The following is a 17,185-nucleotide window of genomic DNA, read 5'->3' as shown; positions in this document are numbered from 1 at the left end:
TGTGCATAATTAATGAGGTACAGGATGTGATGTCATAAGGTCTCCCATCATACCAAATATGAAGGGTGTAGCATTTGTGGTTACTTAGTTATGGCCATATATGTATATTTGAGGTCAAAGGTCATCAAGGTCACATGACATTTTGTCAAAAAAATTGTATTGCCAAGTTATTCCTATATACCAAACATCAGACCTCTAGCTCTATTGGCTGGCTCAGAATTAGATATGCACATAATTAATGAGGTACAGGATGTGATGTCATAAGGTCTCCCATCATACCAAATATGAAGGGTGTAGCACTTGTGATTATTGAGTTATGGACATATACTCATATTTAAGGTCAAAGGTCATCGAGATCACATGACATTTTGTCAAAAAATTTGTATTGCTAAGTTATCCCTATATACTTATTTTCACTTTGTTTAGTGTGATTAGATATTATTTTAGCTGAAAAAAGGGTCCAGGGAAAGTAAGGAAAATCCAGTATTCCACAGTGTAACAATGGCTGATTTGCATAAAGATGGCGATGACGTCATAGGCGCAATGCATTGTTGTCCTCAGGGGTACAAGTTGTTAGGTTGCTATAGACCGCCATTTTGTTGGTTACTATTGACATGTAAATTATGGGGCGTTACGTTTGTGCTATCGCTCACTGTCCTGAAAAGTCGTATGAGCGATCACCGGGTGTAAAGTTTTACAAACTCAAATACCAACCTCAACATATACAGAAGATATGGAAAAGAAGAATATTGCTGATGAGAACGGACGTTAAAAAGCAAAGCGATTTGACAGATGTGTGCATTTGCAGCCGACACTTTCAGGGTGGTGCAAAAACGAAAATTTCGAACATTCCGACTATTTTTCCCAAGAAGTCCGACGATGGTAGCATCACATGGCCTCAAAACCACATTCAAATATTCCCCCGTAAGTCATCACGAAGAGGACTTCCACCAAACCGTACACCTCTTTCGTTAAACAATAATAACAACAACAACGACGGTAGCGGCGGTACGTTGTCGGAAAAATTAGAGGATCTGAAACGAAAGGAATGCAATAAAAACAACGAGGTAAGTTACTACGGTCCCTTGAGGGACCATGGTTACTTTTTCTTTTCAACCCGTCAGACCGTGATCATTTTCACCTCGAATACGGTATCAACTTGTGTAGATTTCGCGAAAATGTATTACCGCTACGGTACGAACTGTATCAGGAAAACCTGGCACCATAGACGTTGAATTTTGAAACAGATAGCTCATGGATCCCTCTTCTGTGTCATAGGGCCATAGGGGCCATACTCCAGTGGTGCGATGACAATCAATCTCACGTCTTTTTAAATGATTTTGAATGAAAATGAGTGCGGCCTCGTTATTCGTATGCTCTCATCTGGGCGCCAATAAACAAAGTCGGAGGAAAGAGCAGTAGGATTCACGGCAGTGAAATCCTCGTTTGACCTGAGACTCACAAGGGGGAATCCCCCACTGAAACTTTGTATGTTATTTGTGAATCCCTGTCGAAACATTTGTGTCCAAAGTGTAACTTTTGGATAGGGATTCCTCTGTGGGATTGAACATGGAAACTTTGTCTGTGTGATAAGTTACAATGTTTCTATATGAATCAAAGTTTCCTGCTATTTTTAGTCCAATGAGCTTTGTTTACATTCTGTCAGCTGTGATATTGACCCACTTTCAATCCTTTCTTTCAGCCTGAGTGCCATGACATTGATAAGGGAGAGAAATCACCCATGTTATCTGTCAAATTGAGAAGTCTACAAGCTAAACAAGACTCAGAACCATATGGGGTAAGAATATCTTCAGTCGTATGACTATATCAGAGCATTTTCATAATGTAATAAAAATCATATCATAAAAGTCTCCAGTCATTAAACATGATTTGTATTCAGTGTGGTGGTCGATTTATAGTACTTACTACAGTCACTTTTGTGGAGTGATCGTGATTAAAGTCACTGGAATGTTGGCACATGCAGTCTCTTCTTTGTCTCACAAGATGTCAATTGTCTTTCTGAATCATGTTGTTATTTTTGATCTCCTGTTGCTCACTGAATGATGTGCCAATGGATTTGCATTGAGATTTGTTGTGTCATATTATAGAGGTATTGTCTATGAATTATGAAGTATACTGTGGATAACAATAGATCTTGTCATTTGATTTTTGTGCAGGTACCAGAAATACCTGGTAATGTTACGGAAAAGGAATTCCATACCAGTGACAAATTAGCAGAATTGGAAAGGCAATTGATGGAAGAAAAGGAGAAAACTAGGAGACTTGAACAACAGTTGGAAATTGAACGTTTTGGTTTGAGGCGATTTATGTGCAGTAATGAGGATTTTAAGTTTTATACTGGATTACCAGATTATTTTTGTTTTCTTGCCATTTTTGATTTTTTAAATACAGATGGGAAAATAAATTATTGGGGATCAACAACTAAGGGGAATGATCCATCTTATGTTACACAAAGGGGGAAAGAGAGGAGTTTATCACCAGCAGATGAACTCTTTCTTACACTTAATAGGCTACGTCAAGCTTATTTAGAAAAAGATCTCGCCCATAGATTTCACATCTCTGAATCAACTGTAAGTAGAATATTTTCAACCTGGATAAATATCATGTATAATAAATTTTCTCAACTTCCTATCTGGCCATCAAAAAATTTTGTTCATTCTAAACTCCCCCATGTTTTTAGTTCTATTGGATATGAAGACACATTTTTAATTGTTGATTGCACAGAAATTTTCATTGAGCATCCTAGTAGTTTAGCATTGCAGAGCATTACATTTTCAAGGTACAAAAATCATAACACTGCCAAAGGTCTTGTTGGTATATTACCACATGGGCCAGTTGCTTTCATCTCTGACCTTTATGCTGGTTCTGTATCAGACAAAGAGCTAACAAAGAAATGTGGGCTGGTTGAGAAGTTTTCTACATTAGCTGGTGTACATGTTATGGCAGATGAAGGTTTTGAAGTGCAAGAACTGTTTGACGCTGTTGGTGTTCGTGTGAACCATCCTCCTTTTCTAAAAGGAAATAATCAGATGACACTTAAACAGGAAACTGAAACTCGTAGAATTGCTCGTCTGAGAATACATGTTGAAAGGGCAATTGAGAGAGTAAAGAATTTCAGAATATTACAAATGACTATTCCAATTACCTTGTGTAGACAATTAAATGAGATCTGGCATGTTTGTTGTCATTTAACAAATTTCTTCCCCCTCTTATTGATGATGGGAGTGAATAAATACTTCACTTTTATCATATTGAGTTTCTGTAATGCCTACTTATATAAATTAATTAATTCTAAATATAAAATAGTCTCAGAAATATGAATTGACAGATTATGTGATTATTTATTGCTTAATTTATTTCAGATATATTTATCCGTATATACAGTATTTATATAAAATTATTTGTCACAGTGTATAAGTCAGTATTGTATATTAAATATTCACATACATTCCTCAATATGTACAGTATATATCAAAATTATTTGTCACCGTGTATAGATCAGTATTAATGTATTCAATATTCTGATATACAGTATGTAAAATAAATTATTTGTCATTGTGTATTAATCAGTATTTGCATATTCAGACATATTCTACAGTATATACAGTATGTATAATAAAATATTTTTCACTGTGATAAATCAGCATTTGCATATTAAATACCTGGTATGTATAAAGACAATAAATATAATGATAAAATATCAACATCAGATTAAATTGTTTGATTCATCTATTACATATTGTTGTATGGCTTCAAATAATTAGAATATCCGACACAGTTTTTAATTACTACACTGCGTCTTGTCAACTCAGGCAAAACATAGGTAAAATAAAATTCCCCAAGCACTGGCAACATTTCTTTCCACAAAGCTATGTCTTTATGTATCCTCTCAACAGCAAAACCACATGGGGACCATACAACTAAATCACACCAATCTAAGCCACACACGAACAGTTGACCTTGTATCTGAAATAATACTTATGATTATGATTTAGTGAAAGCTTATTATCAACAAATTCAAAAAAAGTATCAGGCATTTTAGAAGCTTCTTCTGGTGTATACTTTGCATACTTTGATAGAGATTTCACTTCAACACAACCATGTTGAGGGCTTTTATCAGCAGGAATACATGGTGGTTTAATTGTCACAAACTTATCTACAGAGGCACCCAAGAAGGATAAGTGGGATTAACAACCAATCCCATATCTCTTGTTGATACTGTGTAGCCATTTCTTTCCATATCTTGTACATACTGGGCTACAGCTATATGTTCACTCTGAAGGCCCCATGTAGTATGTTTATTTGAAAATGACTTTGGATTAACTATTCTGTCAACCAAATTATCAGGGGGATACTTTTGTCTACAGAAAACATCTTTGAACTTACTGGCTGTGATTCTTAATTTTCGGTGGGAATGCCAATTTGGATTTCTGTATTGACCCTAGTTGACATTTCTATCCTGCGCGATGATACTCATCACTTGTAATATTTACTTTCAAAGCATAAAAATCATAATCATTTTTATCAACATTATAAATTAAATTACAGCTACATGGGCTAACTACCTCTGAATGCGTACAAGAAATACTAGAAGATGGAACAACATTTACTTCAGTCATGCTACACAATGACTTGTCAATCTGTCCTTGATGTGTAACATTTCTGCTTACTGGTTCACAATCATTAGAATTAAGAAGCTCAACAAGATGAGATGATCTAGAACAGGCATCCAGAAAGTCTGCAAGCTGCTTTACTTTCTCCTTTGTGACAGTCTTTTCTTCTGTTGGACAAGCATTATAATTATCTTTCCGTTTTCTTGGACGACAGACTCTCTCCGAATTACAGTCACGTTCATAGTCATGTTTTATCCAGTCAATCGAGTCAAATTTTACAGCTGTGTTCCATATACACTAGGATGGTGGTGTGTTTGTAGTTTCTGGGTGCTGGTTGTAGTTTCTGGTATTTCACTTAATCCACATCTCTGGAAATCCATTACAGCAAACACAGTGGCTGCTACATGTTTGCAATACCCACCCAACCCTGCTTTACAAACACATTTCCCACCAAGGATTTTACCAGAATTCAAATTTAAAAGAATGAGGGTGGAATACAGTTTACTTTGGGGTACTGGATTGTCAGCTTTGGAATATGACTTTACAACCATTGATTTTATAAGTAATAATGACTGGTGTTCACTGTCATGAAGTAAAATATCCTTTACATGGTTACTTTTATAGAAATTCCAACCACTGTCTCTGTGTTTTCTTGCTGTACTCAGGCAGTTGTCACACTTTGAAATGAAATAGTAAAAGACAGTGCTATCTGTAAGATCAGGAAGACTAGTCAAATTTCTCGTCCATCCACCTGCAGGAGGGTATGTGAGCAATGACTCCACAGTGTTCATGGAAACTGGAACATTACAAACTCCAGTTTTGTTGACTCCATCAGGGTCAAACAGGTACTGCTCATCCCATCCATGACCAATATACAGGTACACTCAATGAGAATAAAAACAAAGGATACTTCATCAGTTATCTAGACATAGATCTGTATCTCAATATAGCATTTTAGAAATTCAATTGAAAGGATAAGTAAAATTTATATCATACACACACGTTTGAACTTCTTTTGAGGATTAAGAAACTATTTTTGAGAAAACATCATTCAGACGCTGTCTGTGTAACCTAGTTTGACTACAGAGGGCCAAGAAAAAATAAACAAACAAATAAATGAATAAACAAACTAAATATAAACAAACATACAAATATACAAATACATAAATAAATAATAATCACACAGACAAACAAACAAATACATAAACAACACAAACACAATATCATAGAATGTGAATAAATAACAAACATACTAACAAATAAACACGTATACACATACTCAAACTATATATATATATATATATATATATATTGTTATGTAGGTCATTCCCCCCACACTCATCATGACCTGAGTTCAATTAGTCTAGAACATTCTCAAGGTCACTGCCCTTAATGACCTCACAACCTTGAATTCAATTAGTCATGTTTGGAATGTTCTGGAAAGTTGATTAGTTGTGTAAGAGAGATAATTTTAGAACAGTAATTGCATGTCAATAAAAGTTCTAGATTGTTCTTATATGCCTTTATAAAAGGGACGTGCACAGCTTCCAGTCAGACTTTTGGGATCGTGTCTCTTGTGTGTTACTAAACTCCAGCAGTAGTCATCCTCAAGACTTTTCAAGACCTTCACTGCCAACGCTGGATTTATACTGTGGACTTTGTGTAGCTTCAAGCCTGCAAGCCAAAGGACTGTTCATTCATCCAACTGACTGTCACAACTCTGAGACTGGAGCTTTGCCGTCCCAGCTGAGATAAGTAGTCTGTACACTTTTAAAGCTTGTACTCTATCCCTGACTTAGCAATTAGTTTTATTTTCGTAATAAATTTTGTTTAAACGTTAACTGCTGAGTTCACCCTTTTGTTCGTTTTCTCTGCACGTAACAAAATTGGGGGCTCGTCCGGGAGCCGAATATTTTGAGCCGTTTGACAACATTTTGCCTGCCTTTTCAAAACTACTGTATACTGTGAACTCAGCGAAATTTAATCATGGCGGAATTCAAGCCAGACGAATTTATGGATGACCTTGATCAGGACGCATTTGATTCCCTCAAAAAGGACAACCTCATTGCACTGGCAATTTCCTTAAAGTAGATGTCAAAAGATCTATGCGCAAGCGAGAAATTCAATTCAAGATTGCAAAACATTTAGTTAATTCTGGCCATTTTGAAGAGTCTGCCTTAAAAGATTATGAGCCTGAGTCTTCCTTCGAACTCAAAAAATTAGAATTAGAAATTCAGGCAGATTTGGAGCTTAAAAAATTGGCATTAGAAAAAGAAAAAATACAAATGCAATTACAAATGAAAGAAAAAGAATTGCAAATGGAAGAAAGACAGAAAGAAAAAGAAAGGCAGGAAAGATTAGAAATGGAAGAAAGACAGAAAGAGAGGGAATTGGAAATGAAAGAAAAAGAATTGCAAATGGAAGAAAGACAAAGGGAGAAAGAAAGAGAGGAAAAAGAAAAGGAAAGAGAATTAGCTGAACACCGACTGCAGTTAGAAATGAGACGTTTAGAGCTTAGAAAGTCAGGAAAATTCTTCCCTTCAGACAGTTTTGACATCACTAAGCATTTCAGGTTAGTTCCCCCTTTCCAAGAAAAGGATGTTGATAAATATTTCCTTCATTTTGAGAAAATTGCTCAGAGTCTGGATTGGCCTAAGGAGTCCTGGTCTATGCTTTGCAGAGTGCTTTGGTGGGTAAAGCCAGAGAAATTTACATCAGTTGTCAGTAGAGCAGGCTTCAGATTATGATTCTGTGAAGGAATTAATTCTCAAGGGCTATGAGTTGGTGCCTGAAGCTTACCGTCAGAAATTTAGGGATTGTGAGAAGGCGAAAGATCAAACTTATGTTGAATTTGCTCGAACAAAAGAACAACTGTTTGATCGTTGGTGTTCTTCTGAAAAGGTCAGTCAGAATTATGACAAATTACGACAGCTCGTTTTGATTGAAGAATTTAAGAGGTGCATTCGGAGTGACATCAAGACGTTTATCAATGAACAAAAGGCAGATACATTAGAGGTTGCTGCACGTTTGGCCGATGATTATTCATTGACCCACAAATCTTCATTTCTCAGCAAACCATCCCAGTCCTTTTCCTACAGAAACAATGCAGGTAAATTTAACTCCTCCTTTTCATCCAAGAATTTTTCAAAGGAGAGTAGGAAATCAAATGAAAACAGTTCACAAAATTCAAGTAACACTCCCACATCATCAGATCCCAAGTCTCAATCTCCTTCTGACAAACAGTTTGGTACACTTTCTTGTAATTATTGCAAGAAAGACGGCCATTTAATGTCAGAGTGTTTCAAATTGAAAAGAAAACGTGAAGGTCAAAGTGGTCAAAGTGGATCTAAGCCAACCGGCTTTATTCTTCATCAACTCAATTAGAGTCTAATAATGTGTGCAACACATTTTCTGAGGTTAAACCCCTCTTATCCCCATTAATGAGGTCAAGGTCAATTCTTCTCAAGATAGCATTATGGGTATTTTCGAACCATTTATTCATGATGGTTTTATATCACTTCTAGTGATTTCTCTTCCGCTACCCCTGTCAAAATTTAAGAGATACCGGGGCTTCCCAGTCTCTTTTGTTGGCAGATACCCTGCCGTTTTCTGAAAAGTCATTTTCAGGTTCTAAAGTTCTTATTAAGGGGGTAGATTGTAATGACTACATTCCTGTTCCTCTCCATAATGTCTATTTGTCTTCGGACTTTGTTTCTGGACCTGTGACTTTAGGTATTAGGCCTTTTTTTGCCTTTTGAAGGGATTCACCTTCTTGGAAACGACCTTGCCAGGGACAAGGTCATTACTAATCCACTAGTGACTGACAAACCTAGTTTAGATCAGGATCCAGAGCCAATTGAACAAGAGATCCCAGGTTATTTCCTTCATGTGCCATTATTCGAGCCATGTCAAAGAAAACTTCCGAGAATCAAAATACTCTCAAAAATAATGTCACAGATGTTGACTTAAATGACACCTTTCTCAGTCAGGTGTTTGACACGGATCATTCCGTTATCCCTCGTGGATTTGAAACTTCCAGTAAAACTTCTGCTGACCAAAGTCAGACATTTTCTAGATCAAATCTCATTGCAGAACAACACAAAGACCCAGATATTTTGTCTTTGTTTGACAGGGTAGATGATGAAGGTAAAACTTCAGATAGCTCTGTTTCCTATTATACAAAATCTGGTATTCTCATGCGTAAATGGAGACCTCCAGATGTTTTGGTTGATGACGAGTGGGCTATAAAACATCAAATTGTGGTTCCAAAGCCCTACCGTGCTGAAATATTGCGCCTGGCCCATGAAACGCCCTGGGCTGGTCACTTAGGAGTCAGGAAAACTTATCATAAAATTCTCAGTCACTTTTATTGGCCTAATCTCAGGCAGGATGTAGCACATTTCTGTAAAACTTGTCACACATGTCAAATGGTAGGAAAGCCAAATCAGACCATTCCAAAGGCCCCTTTACAGCCAATTCCTGCATTTCAAGAACCATTTAGTAGGATTCTAATAGACTGTGTTGGGCCCTTACCAAAAACAAGATCAGGAAATGAGTACATGCTGACAATAATGTGTACATCAACTCGGTTCCCAGAAGCCATACCACTGAGAAATATAAAGACAAAGACTATAGTGAGAGCTTTAGTCAAATTTTTCACTTTATTTGGCCTCCCTAAATGTGTCCAGTCCGATCAAGGCTCCAACTTTATGTCTGGTATTTTTCAACAAGTAATGGATCAGCTAGGCATTAAACAGTATAGGTCATCCGCCTATCATCCAGAAAGTCAGGGTGCTCTTGAGCGATTTCATCAAACTTTGAAAAACATGATTAGGACCTACTGTTTTGACACAGAGAAGCAGTGGGATGAAGGAATTCATTTCTGCTCTTTGCTGTTAGAGAGTCAATTCAGGAGTCTCTTGGTTTTAGCCCATTTGAGCTTGTATTTGGACATACAGTCCGTGGCCCACTTAAGCTCGTTAAAGAGAAATTCCTATCAGACGATGATGATTGTCTGAATATTTTGCAATATGTGTCAGATTTTCGTACAAAACTCTCTAAAGCATGTGAATTAGCCAGAGAAAATCTTGAGTCATCTCAGCAGTCAATGAAAACCAAATACGATAAAAACACCTCAAAACGGAAGTTTGAACCAGGTCAAAAGGTCTTGTTCTACTTCCAATTCCTGGCAAACCACTCCATGCTCGTTACTTTGGGCCATATCTAATGATAAGAATTGAGTGATTTAAATTACATCATAATAACACCTGACAGGCGAAAACAAAAACAGCTATGTCACATAAATATGCTTAAGCCATATTTGGATAGGGATAATCCTACTATAACTCAGCCTGTCAGTACAGTCAGTTCTGGCCATTATGAAGATAGTGATACTGAAACTGACTTGAGTGAAAATACTCTAAACTCAAAGCTGGGCTCGGTCAAGCTTCAGAACTCAGAAATCCTGGAGAAGCTGGAGTCTACAAAGTTGGCACACCTCCAGCCAGAACAACAACAACAGGTGAAAGAACTGCTCCATGAATATAAACACCTGTTTCAAGATGTTCCAACGAGGACAAACGTCATCTATCACGACGTTGATGTTGGGGACAGTAAGCCTGTAAAACAACATCCATACAGACTGAATCCAACAAAAGCGAAATATCTCCAGGAAGAAGTCAAATACCTGCTGGACAATGACTTTATTGAACCCAGTAAAAGTAACTGGAGTTCGCCGTGCATACTTGTTCCCAAATCAGATCACAGTTATCGTATGTGCACGGACTTTAGGAAGGTCAACACTTTAACAAAGACAGACACTTTCCCAATCCGAGGATTGATGACTGCATCGACCGAGTGGGAAAAGCCAAGTATGTGACAAAATTTGACCTACTGAAGGGATTTTGGCAAGTCCCTCTGACAGATCGTGCTCGTGAAATATCCGCCTTTGTTACGCCAGACGGATTGTTCCAGTACAAGGTGATGCCATTTGGAATGAAGAACTCTCCGGCAACGTTCCAACGGATGATCAACGACGTCATATCCGGGCTAGACGGGTGTGCAGCTTACGTTGACGACGTCATTCTGTATAGTGACACCTGGGAGGAACACATCAAGCTCATGCGGAAGTTCTTTGAGAGACTGAGCAAAGCAATGTTGACTGTCAACCTTGCCAAATCTGAGTTTGGTTGGGCTAGGGTAACTTACCTCGGACATACTGTAGGACAGGGTGAGGTAAAACCTGTTGATGCCAAAATCAGTGCCATTTCAAGTTTTCCCATACCAAACTGCAAACGACAACTGATGCGCTTTCTCGGTATGGCTGGTTACTACAGAAAATTCTGTCCAAATTTCTCCACAATTACTGAGCCTTTGACTAACTTACTTAAAAAGAAAGTAAAGTTTGTTTGGTCAGAGCAATGCCAACAGGCATTTGATACACTTAAAGCCATACTGCAAAGTGCCCCAGTGTTGTCTGCACCAGATTTCACTTTGCCATTCAAATTAGCTGTAGATGCTAGTGATACGGCTGCTGGTGCTGTTTTATTGCAAGAGGATAGTCATGGTATAGATCATCCTGTTTGCTATTTTTCACGCAAATTTAACAAATCCCAGAGAAACTACTCTACAATTGAAAAAGAGTGTTTATCTTTGATATTAGCTTTACAGCATTTTGAAGTTTATGTTACTTCTTCAAATCAGCCAATAGTGGTTTATATTGATCACAACCCTCTTGTTTTTCTGCAGAAATTTAAAGGCAAAAATCAGAGATTGCTAAGATGGAGTTTAATGTTACAGGAGTTTAATCTTGATATTAGACATATCAAAGGCAGAGACAATTTAATTGCAGACTGTCTCTCTCGATTTAGAGTTTATTGTTATTTCACTTTCAAGAAATTTTATTGTTGTTCACTTTCAAGAAACTTTACTTTAGAGTAAAACAAAATTTGAGTACTTAAATCCTTTTCAAGATACATTTGTAAAAGAAAGATTTTCTTTGAAAAATTTTCTTTTTTTGAAGAGGGGGTGTGTTATGTAGGTCATTCCCCCCACACTCATCATGACCTGAGTTCAATTAGTCTAGAACATTCTCAAGGTCACTGCCCTTAATGACCTCACAACCTTGAATTCAATTAGTCATGTTTGGAATGTTCTGGAAAGTTGATTAGTGTGTAAGAGAGATAATTTTAGAACAGTAATTAGCATGTCAATAAAAGTTCTAGATTGTTCTTATATGCCTTTATAAAAGGGACGTGCACAGCTTCCAGTCAGACTTTTGGGATCGTGTCTCTTGTGTGTTACTAAACTCCAGCAGTAGTCATTCTCAAGACTTTTCAAGACCTTCACTGCCAACGCTGGATTTATACTGTGGACTTTGTGTAGCTTCAAGCCTGCAAGCCAAAGGACTGTTCATTCATCCAACTGACTGTCACAACTCTGAGACTGGAGCTTTGCCGTCCCAGCTGAGATAAGTAGTCTGTACACTTTTAAAGCTTGTACTCTATCCCTGACTTAGCAATTAGTTTTATTTTCGTAATAAATTTTGTTTAAACGTTAACTGCTGAGTTCACCCTTTTGTTCGTTTTCTCTGCACGTAACAATATATATATATATATATATGCATCTGTGGATACATTTGTTTGTTTTATTTGTTTGTGTGTTTGTTATTTATTCAACATTCTATGATATTGTATGTTTGTTTGTTTATCTATTTGTTGATGTTTGTCTGTTTATATTTATTTATGTATTTGTATGCTTGTTGTTGTTTATTTTTTGTTTGTTCATTTGTTTGTTTTTTTCCTTGGCCCACCTGTGGTTTGACCTTGACACAAAATCAAAACACCAGCTTGTACAGTATCTCAAATGTAGCACAGTGATGGGACTGGGACTGTGATCTCAAGAATATACACTCGCCAGGCAGTATGGCGCGCGGCAATGGCATCATTGCACTCTACAGCACATATTACACGGTTATGCAAAATAGATCATGACACACTCTATCATGCTTTTGTTTTCGTTTTTTCAAAATGCGGCAATATGTAAATTGGAAGAAAATCCCACACTCTTACGCTAGGCTAGATTACTATGATTAGATATTAGATGTAAGTTGAACTGTGGTCAGTCTATTCGTCTGACCTTTACATTGTGAGACACCGGAAAAAACACTACAAAACCCGTACGGTGTGCACGACAGTGCTGACATGGGCATTTTCTGCTCCTTCCATTGTCACTTTATGTTTTGGGAAGTCAAACAAGTGCAATCATGTTTTGTTTTCATTTTTGGCTACTAGACGTAGCAGGTAAAAATGGCACACCTGGCCCTCCCGTATACAGCTTCACATTAGCACAGAAATGGATGGTCGAGAACAAAATTAAAGTTCTTACGCCCAAAGTACAATCACTTGTGGTGAAATCACATATGTGAACGATAATTTTTCATCACTTTCTAAAAAAATGTTCATATATTGGAGCAATAACGGTAGCAACCATGGCCAGCGCGAGACTAGCTGTAAAAAGTGGAGGCATCACGCCACAAATCTGTAAAAAAGTCACATACGAGTTGGAAAAAATACCTTTCAACGAGTTCTCGCTTGTTCCCTCGTAGACTGGCACCTTTTCTGCATCTCAGCCATCTCTTCAGCTCTACTAAAGACAACTCTTCCGGTTTACGACCTCGCAACTGTGCCCCAGGAATCGCTGACGACATGTTTACTTTTACATGAATATTTATGTTCTGGAAACTGACCCTTGTACCCCTGAGGACAACAATGCATTGCGCCTATGACGTCATCGCCATCTTTATGCAAATCGGCCATTGGCTGAAAATATAAAATTTCTTTCAGTCTCTAGAATCCGAAACTGAATCCGAAAACCGAATCCGAAACCGAGTCTAATTTCAGCATCGTCTAGCCAGAGTGTAACGTGGGGATAGCGCCCTCAAACCACAGATACCGGCTTCCCATAGACTACCATGTATCAGAAAAATTAAAACTGTGATAACTTCATTAATATGCAAGCCACGCCCACCAAAACCTTTTCAGTTCTAGCCATTTGAATTCTGAAGATGTCTACCAAATTTGACTGAAATACATTCAGCCGTTTTTGAGATAATGGGGATACAGACAACAACAACAATCCATTTAAGAATGAAAGTTTATTTTAATAGATGTCTGTGATACCTGAATTTGTTAAAGTACTCCATAAATATATTGTATTTTGAAAAGAATGTTAAAGCAAATTTGGTAGACTTATATGTGACTTCCGAAGGGATTAAAGTACGTATATGTTGGTGTGCGTTTACTATTGAGATGTAAGAAAGTCATGCAATTTTAATTATTTTGTGATTTTTCTAAATATGACAACCGTTAATGATTGTTAGTCGTCTAATAATAATCTATTTCTGAATATAACATTGGATTCATCTGTGTACGACATTAGTTGTTATGCAAATTAACAAATTACCTATGCAAATCATTTCATCTCGAAAATCATTTGTCCATGCCTAAGAAATATACTTTAACTTTAAATCACTAAAAATAGCTTATTTAATACGTGATATATGACCGAAAATATCTTTTGTAGGAATGTTTGCCGCCATATTGGAATTATGCTAATTAATGAAGTACCTATATGAATTATTATACCTCCAAAATGATTCTCTGAGCCAAATGACTAGTGTCAAACTTTGAAATCACTGAAATAGCTTGTTTAACATGTGATATATGGCCAGTTATGTTATTTTGTCGGATCGTTGGCCGCCATATTTGATTTATGCAAATTAGTCATATTTCCCCAAGGTGGATTCGAGTAAACTTTTAATATGTTGTTCTGGGTACCTCTCTGAAATGCATTCTGAAGAATAAAATTTTGATGCAATTTGTGGTGGGTCTAACCCTATTTTGACTGGACTAGTTATGAATTCAAGTTTCACCCAGCCGCTTTCAGAATGTTTCGTTTGGGCATATTTATCATAAAATCGAAGGCCTAAATGATTCTTATTACTAGCTATCTGTGTTTCCCACTCATGAAGGCTCGGGTGAACCTGGGTCTGAAGGTATTTCGTCGCTTGACCGATTGATCCGCAAGTTGGGGAGATACCTCGCACCTCGCTGGCTCAAAACCTATACGGCCGTGGCTCTGAATTTCCTGAACAATAGTCATGTACCGTAGAGCCCAAGACTCCCCATTAGCATCTGAATCATACTCTCCGAGTCCAAAAACTATCTCTTCATTTGCGCTCGCCGAGTTTAAAATGACGCCATTGTTACTTGTGTATGTACAGAAGGCATAGATTGATTTGCACAACAATGGCCTCACGTGACGTCACAGATGAGGGCGTGGTTCAAACAGAGATTTTTTCTCAAGCCGTGAATTTTTAGCAAGATTGCATTTATTTATCAACAGAAATAAAAAATACCGTCAATGACGCTGTACCTTCTCTAATGTGTGGTCAGGTCAGGTAATTGGTTGTTGGCATGGAGTTGTTGGTAAATAGTTGATGATGTAGGGGCATGAGGTGGGATATGGACCCAAAGAACCCAAAAGATGATTAAATACATCAATCAAAAAAATTCTAAGCTACAGTATAAACTGCCTAAAGATAGTTCAATGTGGAAAAAAGTTAAACAATTCAGAAATAAGAATTAACAGTCCAAAATAGTAATGACGCACTTCCCTACTGACCTGAGTGCATGTGAAATACACAACCTGCATCTGTAAATTAAATGTATACCAAGTGATCATTTCCAGTCACTTTTAACGGTTTTTAATGGATTTTCCAAAGAGTCCTGTGGAAATGATGAAAAACGCTTATCTGGTCTTGTGTTTGTATAACCTCATGGCTGATAATTGTCATAGTATTGAAAAAAAATGAAAGTGAAGAAATTACAGTTTTTAATAGGCATATTTTCCTTGAAATACATGACCGTGTAAAGAATATATGCTATAAGTGTTTAAGAGTAAATTTCTTTTCAAAAAATAATTTAATTTGTGACCAAAGGATTTTTATTCTTTGAGTTTACAAATTCAAACATTGCAATTTGTTCAATCATCTTGTGCAGTGCAAAATTTAAAAATGACTGAAAAACAAAAAAAATTGGCAGAATTACAGTCTTTGTGATGTAAAATTATGGGGTGACATCACGATAACTATTAATCTGTTTGAAGTACTAATATACTATAATTTAAAAAAGAAAAATTCATGCAGAAACGGTAAAATATATTGTCAGCAATGTAATGTTAATTTTGACTTGACATCAAAATATGCTTTGCTGGATACCAAATATATAGGGCGAAATATCAGCCATGTTCAGCAAAATCCACAACAGCATTGATCCTTTTCTAATTTGATTTGATTTGCTTATGTTATCCTTGTATGACAGTCAGTACAATATGGAACTTGAACACAACACAGTGAATAAGTATGCTGTAAATGAAATGGTGTGGCTGCATCCACATGCAGCAATAGGAGTGCCTTTGTCTCCCACCCCTCATTTGCAACCTGTCCCATCCCTGAAAAAATAGTTTGGTCTTATATTTATAATGTTAATAATTGCTGTATTTGTTAAAATGTGCGCATCTCAAAAACTTTTGATCATAAACATTTTCATTGTTTTTTATAGCTGACCAATCAGTTAACCTGTTTATTTGAATATTTGCGCATTTTTCCTCAGTATTTGACATTTTCTGAATACCTTCTTATTCAGTTTGTCATTTTCTAAAAGTTTAAATGCTCCATTGTGTGGTCAAGCTTTCCACAAGCATCAAATGTGGTACTTCATATAGGAGGGTCTGCCTCTAGAGGGCGGGCATCATGAACACTCCTGTGTTTGTTGGTTAATTCCTCCACGTAAACTTCTGATTGTACTGTAAACATTGAACATGGCCGACGTCCGATTTTCCTGTCTAAAACTTTCACTCATTTTCGTTCATATGACTCTGAAACTCCAGGAAACGATTGGGAAGAAAGGGTTATCTTGAAATATTGAGGTACTCGCCGATATTTTGCAAAATTAAATGAGAAAAAATGCAAGGAAAATGCCGACAGGCTTACACAATGACAGTTTTCAGACTCGGAGGCATATGATCATCTCTGCAGATTATGCAACAGGCCCAGATCACGTGAGGCCATGACGGGATATCCACGCAACTCAGTACCAAACACTAGCGCTCACAGAGTGAGCAAACACAAAGTGAGTACCCCTAACGTAAGCTCAGTAGTCTGTAATAGATTGTAGTCAACTAAGAAACCTTGGAGAAAGGCTTAACACTGTGGCTATGCCGCTAAGTCCCTTTGATTTTTGTCACAGCTCAAAATCGTTCTCCCACACCTCAACCTGAGCCACGAACACCCCCACCAGTTTATGATATGACCCATCACAATGGCATGACGTCAACGGATCTTGACAGACGGAAGTCTTGACAGACGGAAGTTCTTGACAGCAGCATATTGGTTTTCAACTCTAATACCTTCTCTGTCTATAAATAGACACGAGAAGGTAAAAAAATAGTTTGGTCTTATATTTATAATGTTAATAATTTCTGTATTTGTT

General features: G+C 37.1%; 1 protein-coding gene and 1 pseudogene across 1 annotated transcript; one reads left to right on the top strand and one right to left on the bottom strand.

Annotated features, from left to right (window-relative positions):
- LOC139142502 (low-density lipoprotein receptor-related protein 6-like) overlaps positions 1-17,185 on the bottom strand; it is a 180,738-nt pseudogene that overhangs the window by 103,459 nt on the left and 60,094 nt on the right.
- On the top strand, positions 512-5,592 carry LOC139148367 (uncharacterized). Its single transcript, XM_070719827.1, has 4 exons — positions 512-1,067; positions 1,703-1,798; positions 2,178-3,125; positions 5,470-5,592. Exons 1-4 carry the CDS (start codon positions 624-626, stop codon positions 5,590-5,592), a joined length of 1,611 nt encoding a protein of 536 aa, XP_070575928.1. The 5' UTR covers positions 512-623.

Source organism: Ptychodera flava, chromosome 1, assembly GCF_041260155.1.
Source record: "Ptychodera flava strain L36383 chromosome 1, AS_Pfla_20210202, whole genome shotgun sequence".
Classification (NCBI taxonomy): domain Eukaryota; kingdom Metazoa; phylum Hemichordata; class Enteropneusta; family Ptychoderidae; genus Ptychodera; species Ptychodera flava.
This window is presented reverse-complemented; position numbering and strand designations above follow the sequence as displayed.

What these genes read in the sequence shown, in the direction of transcription:
- LOC139148367 (XM_070719827.1), top strand. Translation starts at nt 624, where the DNA reads ATGGGGCGTTACGTTTGTGCTATCGCTCACTGTCCTGAAAAGTCGTAT. An exon ending in AATGCAATAAAAACAACGAG is followed by an intron (nt 1,068 to 1,702) that starts GTAAGTTACTAC and finishes CCTTTCTTTCAG; the next exon opens with CCTGAGTGCCATGACATTGA. An exon ending in TTGAAAGGGCAATTGAGAGA is followed by an intron (nt 3,126 to 5,469) that starts GTAAAGAATTTC and finishes TGACTCCATCAG; the next exon opens with GGTCAAACAGGTACTGCTCA.